The 14,846-nt window shown below is 52.2% G+C and overlaps 1 protein-coding gene across 1 annotated transcript in view; it reads left to right on the forward strand.

Moving 5' to 3' along the window:
- The window catches only part of MED27 (mediator complex subunit 27), a 215,464-nt gene extending 206,573 nt beyond the window's left edge, over positions 1-8,891 (forward strand). The window contains exons 7-8 of the mRNA XM_023216909.1: positions 5,796-5,873; positions 8,306-8,891. Coding sequence (XP_023072677.1) covers positions 5,796-5,873; positions 8,306-8,440 — 213 coding nt within the window. The 3' untranslated portion in view covers positions 8,441-8,891. The remainder of the gene's footprint in view (positions 1-5,795; positions 5,874-8,305) is intronic.
- Positions 8,892-14,846: the final 5,955 nt, after the last annotated feature.

Below are 14,846 nucleotides of genomic sequence, written 5' to 3' on the forward strand. Positions count from 1 at the left end.
TTGAGCAGCCTGTGCTACAGCAGGCGCATTTGTGAATCTCCCAACCTGTGCCTGGCGTCGGAACTCTAGCTTCCCAAAGACTTACCCGCCCTGGGAGATGGTGGGCAGCTGCTGGCCACAGCCCTGGGCCTGCACCTTTATCTGCAAACTGGGAGAGCCAGGGATGGGAGTCAGTGGGTGGGAGGTGGGCAGAGGCCTGGGCCTCCCAGTGTTTGGCCTCCCACAGTGCTACCCTCACCCACTATGTGCATCTTCCCAACTTCTGGATATCCGCACTCCTCCTCTATCAAATGTAAGAAAGAATAGTGGGCCAGGTGCAGTGGCTCACGCCTGTAATCCCAGCACTTTGTCAGGCTAATAACTTAAGCCAGGAGTTCGAGACCAGCCTGGGCAATATAGCGAGACCCTGATTCTACAAAAATAAAAAATTAGCTGGGCAGGGTGGCGTGAGCCTATGGTCCCAGCGACTCAGGAGGCTGAAGTGGGAGGATTGCTTGAGCCCAGGAGGTCAAGGCTGCACTGAACTAAGATCATGCCACTGCCCTCCAGCCTAGGTGACAGAGCAATACCCTGTCTCAAAAGAAAAAAGAAAAAGAAAAGCACCTATCTCCAAGTTACTGTGGGAATTAAATGAGAGGGGTACACAGGGCTTGGCACATAATAAGCTGTTATTAATAATAGCTACTATAAGTTAATAAAATATCTGATGGGTTTTTAAAAAAAAAAACGCTTTTCAGAAATAAGGAAACCCCCACTCTACAGGCACCCATTGTGAAAACCTTCCACCCTGGCACCCCACAGTGCCCATCGTGAAACCCAGGGGGTGCCATTCATTTTGATTCATGAGAAAGACCGACTGTCCTTCCGATTTGTATTTCTTTGTTTCATGGCCCAGAATCAAATGCCCAGCCCTCTGGGGGCCATTCTCCTGTAGGGCCTGGGATACGCCCCAGCCTTGCCACTCAAAGCCCAGTCCCTAACCAGCAGCATGTGAACCCCTGGGAGTCGGCTGGCAGTGCCGATGCTCCACCCTTCCCCAAGCTCCTAGATGAAAATCTGACAAGACCCGGGTGATTGGGGTTGTGCACTCACAGGCCTTGTATTCTCACGCATTGTAGCGTCCCTAGGAATAGCCTGGAGGGGTTGACTTAGTGTCTGAGCCCCACCCTGGAGATTCCAATGCTGTGGCGAGCGAGGGGCCCAAGAAGGCAGGTTTCTAACCAACTCCCAGATGGTGCCAGCGCCGCTGGTCCCCAAACATTTCAAGCAGCACCATTCTTAAGGGGAAAGTTCCTTGGCCGCAGCTTGAACTTGTTGTGCCACCACTGTAACGGGATCAGGAGACCTGGCCAACACTATGGCCCATTTTCTAGACGTGCAGTGAATATCCCAAGGAGGCAGATTGGTCTGGAGAGAGGAGGAGGATGCCGAGGGATAAACCTGCTGTAGTTCTGCCTGCCTCAAGCTCATTTCTTCCTCACATTACATCCCCATCCTGAGTTTTGACGGGGCTGTGTCACTCAAGGACGAGTGACCGCTGGTAACTTCTACTGCAGAGGACAAGTCCAGGATGCCCCAGCACCTTAGAGGCAGACCAGAGCCCAGGTCCTAGCTCCTGTCCTGCAGTCCCCACTCCTTCCAGGCCCCTGGCGCCACCCACCTCATCTGAGCCACTCTTCCCGCAGAGAGTCAGAATGGGGGCCCTTCTCTCCATCTGCACACATGTACTGAGGACGTCTGTGTCAGGCACTAGATGGACAGGGGCTCAAGGTAGGGAAATTGACACTAAACACACATGGCAAAAAATACCAAGTTCAGATATGAGGACCGAGGTGGGAGAAGAGAGCCAGGCAAGGAGACAAGCCCCATCGGGAGAGCCTGGGGGGCTTCCCTCAACACGTGAAGGAGGGGAGGGAAGGGAGAGAGGCCCATGCCAAGGGGAGGACTCAGGGAGGACAGAGATGGGCATTTGAGGAGCTGAGGGACCTGAGGAAAGGAGGCAGACACTGGGCACTGCAGGGTTTCACATCGACGTTCCCAGTTCGCATTTCATCCTGAGTTCAGGGAAAGCCGTAAGAGGGTTTTAGGGGATTGACATAGTTGAGTTTCTAGTTGAACGATGGCAATCACTCATGTTTTCTGACCAGCACACACTTCTGCCCACTACTTCATCCTCACAGTCATCCCCTGTGGTAGGCACTCTTTGTCATTATCCCCATTTTCCAGATGGGAAAACTGCAGCGAAGAAAGATGAAGTGCCTCGCCCAAGGCGTCGCTGCTGGAATGGATGGAGCCCACGCTCTTTCCCTCTTTGCTGCAGAATGTTCCCTCTGAGCCGTGATGAGGCAGGCAAGGTGGGAAGAAGTAGAAGGATTTGAGATAAATAACTTGGAACCACATATGAGGCAGGGGGAAGACAGGTGACAGGGCGGGGCCCAGGTTTCTGGCTCGGGCCTCTGGGTGAAAGGCCATTTAGCAAAAATTCTGGAGGAGGTGCAGGTCTGGAAGACCACTGGAGATGTTCCTGTAATTCACATGATGCCTTGCCTGGAGAGAGCACCTTGCAGTTATCAAAACTAAGTTGCCTTGGAACTTGGCTTGGAGAACTCAAGTTCAGCCAGAGGAGGTCAAGTCCAGAGGTCAGCTGAGGAAGGGAGGAGGAAATGGGCACAGATCTGTCAGGCCAGGGAAGATGAGCTCAAATAAAGATCAGGAAGCCAGGCCAGGTGCCCAGGGAACAGCAGGCTGGGGAGGGTTTGGGGAATCTTGGGGGTGCAGGCTCTTGTTGGTTTGGTTAGCGGCTGTAAACTCCAAAGGCCACAGGGGCCAGGCAGGTCTCCTGATGAGTGGAGCAGGCTGGATCTAAGACCCTAGGGTGCTCAGGCAAACTGCACATGTCACCGCCCCTCAGCTGCTGCAGCTGGTGGCCACGTGGCAGTGCCAGGGTCACACACACAGATGAGGAGAAGCTGGGCCCCGTTTAATCTTCACAGTAGCCTGTGAGACAGTCCCCAGATCCTCCAATGCTTCAAGAGGAGCTGGGCACCATGGTTAAGTGAAGTTTCCCAAATTTTAAGTGTTGGTCATTTGTGTTTAAAAATGTGAAAACAAAAAAAAACAAAAGTGCAGCCAGACAAAGCCTCTCCGCCTGCACGTGGCTGCAAGGCCGAAATGGACAGAGGCGGTCTCACCCCAGGGGCTTCGCAGGGACGGACGTTCCCATCGCCGGGAAGGTGTCACACCGGAGCTACAGAACAGCAGGGCCGGAGCAAACAAAGCCAGCCCAGCTGCCTCGGCTGTTCCAACAGGAGCTACACTGGAGACATTTTAAAAATAAATGGGGTGAGAAGAAAGAATTCTCCAAAAACTTTGGTTCTTCTGTAATAGCAAGTATAGTTGCAAAAAACATCTTGTCAGCCCGTAAAATGGCACTTTCACGGGTTTTCTTAGCAAGGGAGCTAGATGGGCAAGAACCAAGCGTTCAAGTTCAGGGACCGTTCGAGCCCAGTTTGCTTTGCTGTGTTTTGTAGCCGTTAATTCCCCCCCCCCCCCCCCCCTACCACCAGTCCTTTTGCAAAGTTATCATTACTACTGTTTAAAAGAAAAAAAAAAAAGCATTGCTCATTTTAGAAAGCTGTCTGTCAAAAATGCTTAAAATAAAAGCAGTCTTGGCACTCGAAGGAATAAGTACCATTTATCTTGAAAGCCACTTGGGTAAGAATTTCTCAGCAGTGTTGGCTACATGAACTGTTGATGTATTTGCGAGAAAGTGCAGGTGTTTATGGTACATGGCCTTTGGTGAGTGGGCGTTTCTAAGTTTACTTCTTTATTCAACAAATATGTATTGGGCACCTGCTGTATGCAGGGTGATATCCTAGGCCTTGGGGATGCAGTATGAACCAGGCAGACATGATTCCTGTCCCATGGAGCTGACCATCTGTCTGGTGGGGCTCACCAGCCATCGGGCAGGCCGTGAAAGTCCACTGGGAAATAGGGCAAGTCCAGGGCCCAGGCAGAGCAGAAGAGGAGACCAGGCAGGTGGGGCTGGTGGCATTGCCAGAGAGTGAGTGCTTCCCACGACTGGCCTCACTCTGTTCTCTCACCAGCCTTACTCAGTATGTAAGACAATCTCCATTTTATGGAGGGGGAAACTGAGGCTATAGAGAGGCCCCATAAGAGGCCGGGGGCCAGGCCCCGGCTTGCCTGGCTGCACAGCCGGTGTCCTCACACTTTGTGGGGCAGCCTCTCCAGCTGCAGGTGTGGACACATGTCGCCGTGCAGGGCCCAGACCCTGGTCTCCACCTGCCCAGCTTGCTCTACCCCTGCATGGATTCAGCCGCATACATAGTGTTCATTGGGAACTAGAAAATGGACACGTCTGCACAAGTTAGACGCGTGTCCATTCTTGTTCTCAAAGCTAAGACTTTCTCTGGAGTTTTTTGGGTTTTTGTTTTAGGTGTGGTTTTTTTCATTTTGTTTTGTTTGAGACAGGGTCTCTGTCGCCCAGGCTAGAGTGCAGTGGCATAATCACAGCTCACTGTAGCCTCAACTTCCCAGGCTCGAATGATCCTCCCATCTCAGCCTCCTAAGTAGCTGGGACTATAGGTGTGTGGCATCACAGCCAGCTAATTTTTTGTATTTTTTATAGAGGCGGGGTCTGGCTCTATTGCCCAGGCTGGTCTTGAACTCCTGGGCTCAAGTGATCCCCCCGACTCAGCCTCCCAAAGGTCTGGGATTACAGGCATGAGTCACCGTGCCCGGCTTGTTTTGTTTTTAATGATGACATGTGCGATGTCAAGAATCCCTAATGAGGACAATCATGTAAACCATTACTTTGAACATAACTATCAAATTAGGTATAATCTACTCATTTGCTGATTGATGGCAGGCATTAACAATTCACAGTGTCATACAGTTTCAGAACCATCGGGGTTCTCAGGCCAGCCCCTTTGCTTCTCAGAAGGGGCATGGAGACGCAGAGAGGATAAGTAGCTGGATCAAGGTCAGGGGGTGGTGCCGGAGCTTAACCCCTGTGCTCTTTCCATCTGGTCACCTGATGCCTTCGGTAGACCTCAAGCAGCCTTGCCCTTGGCCTTGCTGATAAACTTCTCCTGAGGAGTCAGGAGACAACAGGTGCAGACCCCTAGGGTGCTGACCATAGGCCCCACAGCCTTCAGAGAGCTGGTGAGGGGACCACACCAGGCGCGCCCAGCTCCTGCGAAGGGCCCTCCTAGCAATGGTGAGGCCCAAAAGAACAGCCTTAGAAACTGCCAGGCTCCCCATCATGAATCCTGTGTGGCTACAAATGGTGACAGAATGAGAATTCAAGGAAACAGAATTGCCCTGTTGGGAAACAGAGTTGCCCTGTTGGGAAAAACGTTCCAGGAGGAAGAGGAAGTGTGTGTACCAGGCGGAAGTGCTCCTTGGCCTGTGTCCTGCGTGTGCCGCGCCTCGCTGAGCAGGGAGGCTTGGGATCCTCTCCGGGATCTGCCCCCACTGGCCTCTGGCTGCTCCCTCTGCCAGTGCTCCAGCCTGACCAGGCTTTCAGTTTCTGGAATCGTCCACACTCCCCCTGCCTCCAGGCCCGCATCCTTTCTGCCGACAGCATGCCTCTTCTCCCGCTCTGACTCCCCAACTCTGCTAACGAATTTTTCTACAGAGATTCTATTTTAGATGCCCTTTCCTCCACAGGATACTCAGATCTGTTTCCACACAGAAGGCGTGCCTTTGTCCTGCTTGTTTTCTCTATGCTGGCTGGGAGTGGCCACTGACTCGTCTTTGTCCTGCACTCTCAGGTAACAGACCACGCCACCACTGCCCTGCTCCACTATCAGCTGCCCCAGATGCCGGACGTCGTGGTCCGATCCTTCATGGTAAGTGGCTTCAGGAGTCAGGTCTCCTGTTTAAACCTTGGCTCCCTTCAAGTGAAAACAGGGAGCTTGAAGGGCAGCCGTTTCATCTTCAGACTTTGAGGGCCTCCCAGTGGGAGATGGGGCTGCCAGTTTAAAACTGCTACTTTCTTTAAACTGGGAAGGGATCTGGTAGAAACCACTTCTAGCTTCATTCACTAGTGCTTTCTCTACTTGCTGAAAATGCGGTGTTTTCAGAAATGATCTTCCAAAATAGTTCCCAGCATTGACTTAGTCCACAGATATTTCATTGAGCTCTTCATCTGGGCCAGGCCCTGTGGCTGGCGCAGCGCATGTCACAGTGAATTAACAAATCGCACAGTTCCCCAAGACGTTTACTCCTTCGATTTTCAGAGTTGGAGCTGGAGATGGAAGCAGCCCCAAAGCAGCCATTCCCGTGGTGTGCTGCAGCCGGCTCCTGCCAGTGCCTGTTCAGTGTCTTGCGAGCTGGTTCTTCAGCCACTACTGGTTTGAAACCAAACTTGGTGGGAGTGTTGACACCACGGAAGTCAGCAAACACTGCAAGTCAGGACTTTCCCTGACCCCCAGGGCCAGTTGATCAGCATTTATCACACGGCCACCAGTTGGCCTAAGCAGGGCTAACACCACGTCCCGTGCATCCTTGACAGATGTAGCCAGCTGTTGCACTGTCATGCTCACACGGCCGCGTGCTCTCACGCCGGCAGAGCCCAGCGTCCACCGCTGCCGGGACTCCCTGTTTCCTTCATGCTAGAAAGTCTGCCGGTTAGAGAACCGACTCCAGAGGTTAGCAAGGCCAGATCAGTGTTCATCCCATCACATGGGCATCAGCGGTCCCACTGCTCAGAGAGCCTGGAGTTCATTCCTCAGAAGACACATCCCTGGTGCGTTGATTGGCTTCATGATGGTGGCAGACTGGGCACAACACGACCAGGTGCTCAGAGCTCCTCAGGAGTGGTCCTTCTGTGTATCCAGGGAACGGTTCCCCTGACCATCCTCAGCAAGAGATAGCTGCAAAGACTTGCTTTTGAGCCTAACACGTTGTAATGCCCCCTCTCCCTTTGGTAACTGACTTTGGGATTTAGGGAAGATTTGAATCCCAGTGACTCCACTCAGGAGGCTGAAGCAGGAGGATCGCTTGAGCCCAGGAGTTCGAGGTTACAGCGAGCTACGATGGATTGCACCACCGCACTCCAGGCTGGGTGTCAGAGTGAGGTCTGGCCTCTTAAAAAAAAAAAAAAAAAAAAAAAAGAACCCCTTACATCTGTCACAGCACTCAGCACTGTGCTCAGCCCACACCAGCTAATTAATACCAATCTGTTCATTGATTGATTTGAGGCACAGACATGTGCCTATTTGTGGCAGAGACAGAACTTCTTCTAGTTAGGGAAGAATAAGTAGTTTAACTGAATGACCTCGTGTTTATTGCCAAAACCCCCAAACACCTGGCCTTTGGCAAGGGGCACAGTACTGATGGGCCATGCCCTGTCACCATGAAGCCAGCTGTGGTGGAGATGGAGATGGAAGAATTTGTATCAATCAGCTCGGCCGACCTCTTCGAGTAACAGTTTTCTCTTACAGGCATCATTCAGGAGGACACGAAATGACAAGATTCATGTGCCCCTTTCACAGCGAGAACTTGCTTGCCTTCCGTTTGGGGTTTGGGTATTTTTTTCTTTGGTAGTGAATCTCCTTGGGTTTGAGAATTGAGTTACGGAGGCTCATCCTTATGTATGACACCCAAGAAAGCTCTGCACTCTGAACCACTCAAGTGTGGATTTGCTGCTTATGATGTTATTTAGTGGCACCAGAGCTGTCCCCACCCACCCCCCTAGTGTGTCAGGCCACACTGTGACAGTGAGTGACGACCTCTGAAATCAGATTAGCTACAAGGCACGTTGACCTCCTCGGAGAAATCTGAAATTGTCCTCGGTTCCAAGGCTTCCTTAGCACACACCCACAGCCCGCTCTTCGTGATGGGCAAGGAGGAGAGGATGGATACTGACATTCAGAAGACACGAGACCCAGAAAGTGAAAGCGGGGTGCTTGATGGGCAAGGAGGAGAGGATGGATACTGAGAAGACACGAGACCCAGAAAGTGAAAGCGGGGTGCTGGCCCCCAGACACCAGGCTGCTCGGTGGTTCCCGGGGACTCCAGGGAGGCCTTCCTGCTTTTGAGAGTAGGGGTTTCTATTTTCAAAACCCCCTCAGTTGGGAGGGGCACGCGAGCATCACAAGTGAACATCAGCAGTCAGGTGACCTTGTGGGTTCCGCCTGCTGCTCCCTGTGAAATCACGGGGCATCTTCTGGGGCCAAAGCCAGCTTAAGTTGTCTGGGCCATTAGGCTTGATAGGGAGGAGGACTTTGGGAGCACCCATATCCCATTCTTTCACTTCTCTCCTCGTTTCTCTTTTTAGACCTGGTTAAGAAGTTACATAAAGCTGTTCCAGGCCCCGTGCCAGCGCTGCGGGAAGTTTCTGCAGGACGGCCTTCCCCCGACGTGGAGGGATTTCCGAACCCTCGAAGCCTTCCATGACACCTGCCGGCAGTAGCCCCCACGCTGGCCCCAGCCTCAGACCCCACCCGGCACCTTCCCAGACACGCAGGAAGCCCACAGAAGGCTCAGCTGGTTCCTCGCTGCCCAGATGTGTACAGCCGCTCCTCCCTTTCATAAAACAGCACCGTATGTGCTGAGGCCACTCTCGAAGAGCAGGCCCCCTCTGTGGCCGGTGGGACTAATTATTGCCACTAGCCAGTGGACTGAAGGCAAAGAAGACTTTTCTGGAAGCTGGTAGAAGGAAGCTGTGCAGCATGCTCCTCGTCCGTGTGTCGGCAGTGCTGGTGAGCTGACCTCCGGCCGCCGTGCCTGTCTGTCGTTTCCGTGAGCTGTTACTGGAATGCGCCCTTGTGTTCATGGCTAGCGTCACGCAGGGTTCTTGTGTTTTGTGGGGTTTTGGGTTTGGTAACTTATTTTTATAAGCAATAAACCTTTTGTACCCTGGACAAGGCTTTGTCTCCTGTTTCTTACAGCACTCTACACATTCAGTTCATGAACCCGTAATGGACCTGGGCCCTTTGAGGAAACAGAAACCAGCACATCCCATGTTCACAGGGTGGTTCTTTTTGAGCAGGTACTGCCCTGTGTCCTGCTTGCCGGGGAGAGGGCAGTGCTGGCAGATCCTCTATTTCAGAGACACTGTGATGGCTTGAAAAATGGATGATTCTTTTTGAGAAAAAGAGCATGCAGAAGTTTCTTTTTACTCAACCAGTCACATGCACACGCCAGAGGGAAAGGAACCCACCCAGGTTAGCCGGCCAGACGCACATGAGCAGGACTCGCTGGGGTGTCGGCTTGTGGGCCCCAGGTTTTGTCCTAAATATTACTGTGACTTGATCCCAGCCCCATCTCCCGACTTTGTTCAATGCCTCAGCACCAACTTTTAAAGCCATAGCCTGTTTCTGTGAAGATCGTTGACCTGGTAAAGGGCTTGAGGAGGGTGGTGACATCGCCCAGAGCTCACCTGGCCAGGCCCATGCTAGAACAATGTTCTCTTTGCCATGAACAAAGCGTCAAGAGAGATGACGCCTTCTGACGCCTTCAGAAGAACCAGTGGGTCCTCCCTGGCTTCTGCTACCACCCAGCCTTCCCCCAACCCCTGGCCGAAAAGAGCCAGAGAATGGAGAGGGTTTAGTGCTGAGGGCTCTAGGACAGTGTCTGCCCACGTGGCGTCCCACCTGCAGCACTGCCACCGTGGGAGCTTATTAGAAATACACATCCCCAGGTGGGGCGCGGTGGCTCACACCTGTAATCTCAGCACTTGGGAGGCCAAGACAGGTGGATTAGTTGAGCCCAGGAGTGCAAGACCAGCCTGGGCAACATGGCAAAACCCCATGTCTACAAAAAATACCGAAAAAAATTAGCCAGGCATGGTGGTGTGCGACTGTAGTCCCAGCTACTCGGGAGGCTGAAGTGGGAAGATCGCTTGAGCATGGGAGGTCGAGGCTACACCTCTACACGCCAGCCTGGGAGACGGAGCAAGACCCGATCTCAAAAAAAAAAAGAATTACACATGCTCCGGGTTGGGGTCCAGCAGCCTGATCTTTAGCAACCTCCAGGTGACCTGTCACGTGCACTGGCACCTAAGGCCCCTGCCCAGGAGAAATGGCCATGCTGTGATGGCCCATTCGGGGAAGTGGAAGGGGCACAGGGGGTAGGGCAGGACATTTCCAGACCAGGGGTGGTCGTAGATTAAATCCCACACCTACTTTGTCAAATTCAAGATGCCAGTGCTCCTAAGATACGTGATTACGAACCACTAATAAAACCATGCTGCCAATTAAACCCTGGTCTTAATGATAATCCTGTGTGACACGTGAATCCATCACACCAGCCTTTCATTGCTTTGACGTTTTCTTTCATCTACTCCAAGGGAGTAGTCATTTCTTCTGCCTTCAGTCTTGTTGTTTAGCCTGTGATAGGCGATCCGTTTACACCACTCCCAGTAACAGACCAGCACACAGCTTCATTGACTTGCCCTATCCTCCTTTCTTTGGTCTTGTAAGACACTTGTTTCTTTGTTGCATTGCAACAAAATATGGAATTGAGGATATCAGGTACATAATAACACTTTGTCTCAGTGCCGCACATCTTTCCGGAGACATTTAAAAGGCAAGTAAACTGACCCCGAGCGGTAGGAACGATGTGCATAGCTCATGCGAAGTGACGACAGTATGACCAGCTATGACCAAGTTGGAGCATGTGCAGATAGTGACACACACGTCGTGACTGCCAGCTGGCAGACGGCACACGCCAGAGACGTTCAAATGTGGAAAAGCATCTATCTGAGGATTGATGGATTTGTGGTCCTGGTAAATCTCATTGTGAGAAAGCGATCTGGGTTTTTAATTGTTTGAATCCTCCCGATTTGCAGCAAGTCTGAGAACGTCCCCATTGGCGCTAAAGGTCGCTCCAATTCCCGTCAGTCTCTGTTTTCTTTTTTTTTTTTTATTATTATACTTTAAGTTCTAGGGTACATGTGCATAACGTGCAGGTTTGTTACATATGTATACTTGTGCCATGTTGGTGTGCTGGAGGGATTGCATTGGGGAGTTATACCTGATATAAATGATGAATTGATGGGTGCTGACGAGTTGATGGGTGCAGCAGTCTCTGTTTTCAAAAGAGAGAAGAGCCTTGAGTTCACAGCCAGGGGCAGGCGCTGTTTCTACTTGGAACTAAATGGCACTGGTTTTGTCTTCTCTGTGTCGTCCTCAGAGAAACCTGTTTATCGCAAATGATGCCGATTTCCCATTTACAGGAGTGATACAAAGTGTCCATTTAAAATAAATTTATTTAGGTGAAAAAGTGTGACTATTAAAGAAAAACATTAAATAAATAGCACAGAAAGAGCGTGGCTGTGACAGAAAGTGTGAAGGATGTAGGCAGGTGGCGGGGGGCGGACGCACTGCCCAGGCCTGCACCCCAGCCTTCTGTTAGCGGTGGCAGGAGCCTAGAGAAGTCGCTTCATCTGAGAACCCCATGCCGTCATCTGTGAGATGCGGGGCTGGTGATTGAGCTATGGTGGAGGGGCTGGGGACTTGGAGATGGAACAGATCGGCCGTGCATTGGTCATGGGGAGGCTGCACAGTGGGGGCACGCATGCTGCCTGCTGTTCTGTTTTCCTGCTTTTTAACACTCCCTAACTAAAGAAGGAGGTTGAGACCGGGCGCAGTGGCTCACTCATGCCAGTAATCCCAGTATTTTGGAAGGCCAAAGTGGGTGAATCACTTAAGATCAGGAGTTCGAGGCCAGACTGACCAACATGGTGAAACCCTGTCTGTACTAAAAAAAAAAAAAAAAAAGCCGGGCATGGTGGCATGTGCCAGTAGTCCCAGCTATTCAGGAGGCTGAGGCAGGAGAACTGCTTGAACCCAGGAGGCGGAGGTTGCAGTGAGCCAAGATTGCACCACTGCACTCCAGCCTGGGTGACAGAGCGAGATCTCGTCCCCTGCCCCACCGCCCCCCAAAAAAGGGAAGGTTGGAGGAAAACAAGAGCCTGAGCAGCTAGCCTTTAAGGCCTTCCCATCTCTGACATTCTCCACCTTCAATCAAGGGTGAACGGGAGTATATTTGAGATCCAGAAAGAGGAGAGGGGCTGGAAGGGTGATGGGTTCATTTGCCAAATCCTCAAAGGCTGAGTACTCCGGGAGATGAACGTGAGGGAGGCCGGCTTTGTGTGTCTCCCACTGAAACAGAATGCACTGACCTGAAGTTGACACAAATGGAGACCAAGGTGGGTTGAGGTCAGTTCCAAGATGGTGGACTGCAAGGGAAGCCAGAGACGCCGCTGCTGTGAGGATGGTCACCAGGCCTCAGAGCCATCCTTTGGTGCCTGTCACTGAAAGGAAGGTGGCCATCGATGGGTGCTGGGTCAGCAGGAGCAGAACGTGAGCTCGATTTTCCAAGGGTGGGCCAGGTGCAGCAGCTCACACCTATAACCCCAGCACTCTGGGAGGCTGAGGTGGGGGAATGGCTTGAATCCAGGAGTTCAGGACTAGCCTGGGCAACATAGCAAGACCCCATCTCTACAAAAGAATTTTTTTTTTCAATTAGAAATAGACTATCCAAGAATGACCTCTAGGCCCGACCTACAAGGTATTTTATGTGACTTAATTAGGGCTCCTACAGTGCAGCACCTCTGCTTGCCAGGCGCACTACACTGTTGGCTAATTTAACCCCGGGGTGGGGGGTGCGTGGTGTTTTCCCTGTTTTATACACGAGAAACCAAGCAGAGGGGCTCACGCAGCAGCACACGGAGGGGCTGGCTTCCAGGCTGGCCACAGCCGGGCTCCGTGGCTCCTCAGCCGCAAGGGACTGGCCCTGCCGTGCTGCACTGGGCGTGGCCTGAGCCAGAACCCTCAGCCAGAACTTGACTCCTCTGTCTTGTCAGTGCTTCCCGTGGCCACCAGGGGCCGGGACGGCGTTACCCCACGCTGTCTGCTAGCCGGGTTACGGTGAAGCCCCTGGGTGCCCAGTAGGAACTGACAGAATGGAGCGAGGAGGTCTATGAAAGGTGGTCCAAATTTTTTTTTTTTTTTTTTTCTGAACTAAATTGGGAATTGGCCTTTTGGTACGGAGTGATGTTTTTCCACTTCACACCACTGACTGCACGACAGGCTGATCTTTCCGTGTTAATGTGCAAACTCACCATTGCATTTAGGGTGTCGGAGTGTGGGCCTGCTGCTAAATCGAGAGCCTTTTAAGGGCACTGGAGTTGGGAGGGGCAGGGACGGCACCGGGATTCTCACAAGATCTGGAGCCCCTGCAAACCTGACGGGAGGCACTGTTCGGCCATCAGGTCTGTGGGTAGAAGACAGAAAAGGACAAGGCGCCCTTCTCATCTGTGCCCCCAGCCTCCACATCTCCAGCAGCGTGTGGAAGAGGATGGGGAGCCTCGTGGTTCTGGGCCTGACAGGGCAGGGTGGGCCAGCCCCATTCCACCTGCTCACCTGCTGAATCCACTCAAGGCCGAATGATCTGCACGTCCGAAACCGTGGACGAGGGACAGTGGATAATTAGGCTTCACTCTCTAGGACACGCAGGGGCCTTTTTCCCCAGTCTCTGCCATCCCTCCCCCACTCTCCTTCCCAGCCAGGTCCTTACATCCGGGGAAAGGAACTTTAGAAACTCACTTTCAAGTTGAATTTTAAATTGCAGGCTGCCTGTGCCCTGTTATTAGTACTTGAAGAGCTAAACCTTGAGGTTCACAGCACATCCCAGGTAGAGCACTTGGCAGCTCTGCAATGATTAGTTACTTGGGAGCAGCTCCAGCCTGTCTCAGTGCTAATTGAGTTTGAAATTTCAGCTGCAGATTGACTGTCCTCGGTGTGAGCTGCAGTTTGGCGCTAAGGGAACAACAGGCAGGTCCTGCTGGCAGCGGCTTCATCTGCAGCGTGCTCCTCCCAGGCTTGATAGAGACAATGACCTATGCCTCCAGGGAAGAAGGGACAAGGGAGGGGCTGAGGCCAGGGGGACGGGGAGAGGAAACTGAGGCCACAAGCTGCAGAGCCAGCCCGGGACGGCAGCAAGCGATTGTCAGCACCCGCCGTGCTCACACCCTGCGCTCCGGTGGAATGGACTGTTATTTAATGCGTTACTCATCTCAGCCTTGGCTCTCATCTCCATCATAGGCTTGCTTTCTTAATTACAAAAGGATCCATATGTTCCTTTTGTAGAAAATGAGGTAATGCGAATAAGCAAAGCAAATACCTGTGATTCCCACAGGCAGGAGCTCATCCCTGGAGCACTTCGGTGCACACCTTTCCAGACCCTCCTATGGACGTGTGTGTGTGTTTGTTTTGTTTTGTTTTGTTTTGTTTTGTTTTGTTTTGTTTTGTTTTTCAGAAAGATGAGATCAGACCGTGTACTGTTTTGAAATCTTTTTCCCATTTAGCAAAGGCTAAGGTTCTATCACACAGAGGTCCAAAAATACAGTGGCTTAAAGACAGACACGTTTCTCCTCCACTTAAGATCCCCACCAGGGATGGACAGCTGTGCTCCACGCAGTCATCTGGGGATCCTGCTCTCCCTTCTTAGGATATTGTCACAGGCACCTTCCAAGTCTGCAGAAAGGGGAAGGCACGTGGGGAGCACGTGCCAGTGTGTTAAGCCCCGGACCCAGCACTGGCCCACGTCAGTTCCTCTTGAATTTCATTAGCAGAAACTTCGTCACGCAGCATACCCAGCTGCCAGGGCTGCCGGGAAATGCAGTCTCTAACTGGGCAGCCGTCGAGCCAGCTGCGACCCTCACTCTGGCCGAGGGGAGAACCCTTTCTGATGGATGAACGGCAGCCCCCACCGCACAACATGTGCTGAGCCTCTTCCAGTCTCAGGGAGCGTGGATCAGTGGTGCTGTCCTTAGCAGCTTGTTTATTTCTTGGTTGTGTCCATCCTTGGGT

The sequence above is a fragment of the Piliocolobus tephrosceles genome, chromosome 14 (genome assembly GCF_002776525.5).
Source record: "Piliocolobus tephrosceles isolate RC106 chromosome 14, ASM277652v3, whole genome shotgun sequence".
Taxonomy (NCBI): Eukaryota; Metazoa; Chordata; class Mammalia; order Primates; family Cercopithecidae; genus Piliocolobus; species Piliocolobus tephrosceles.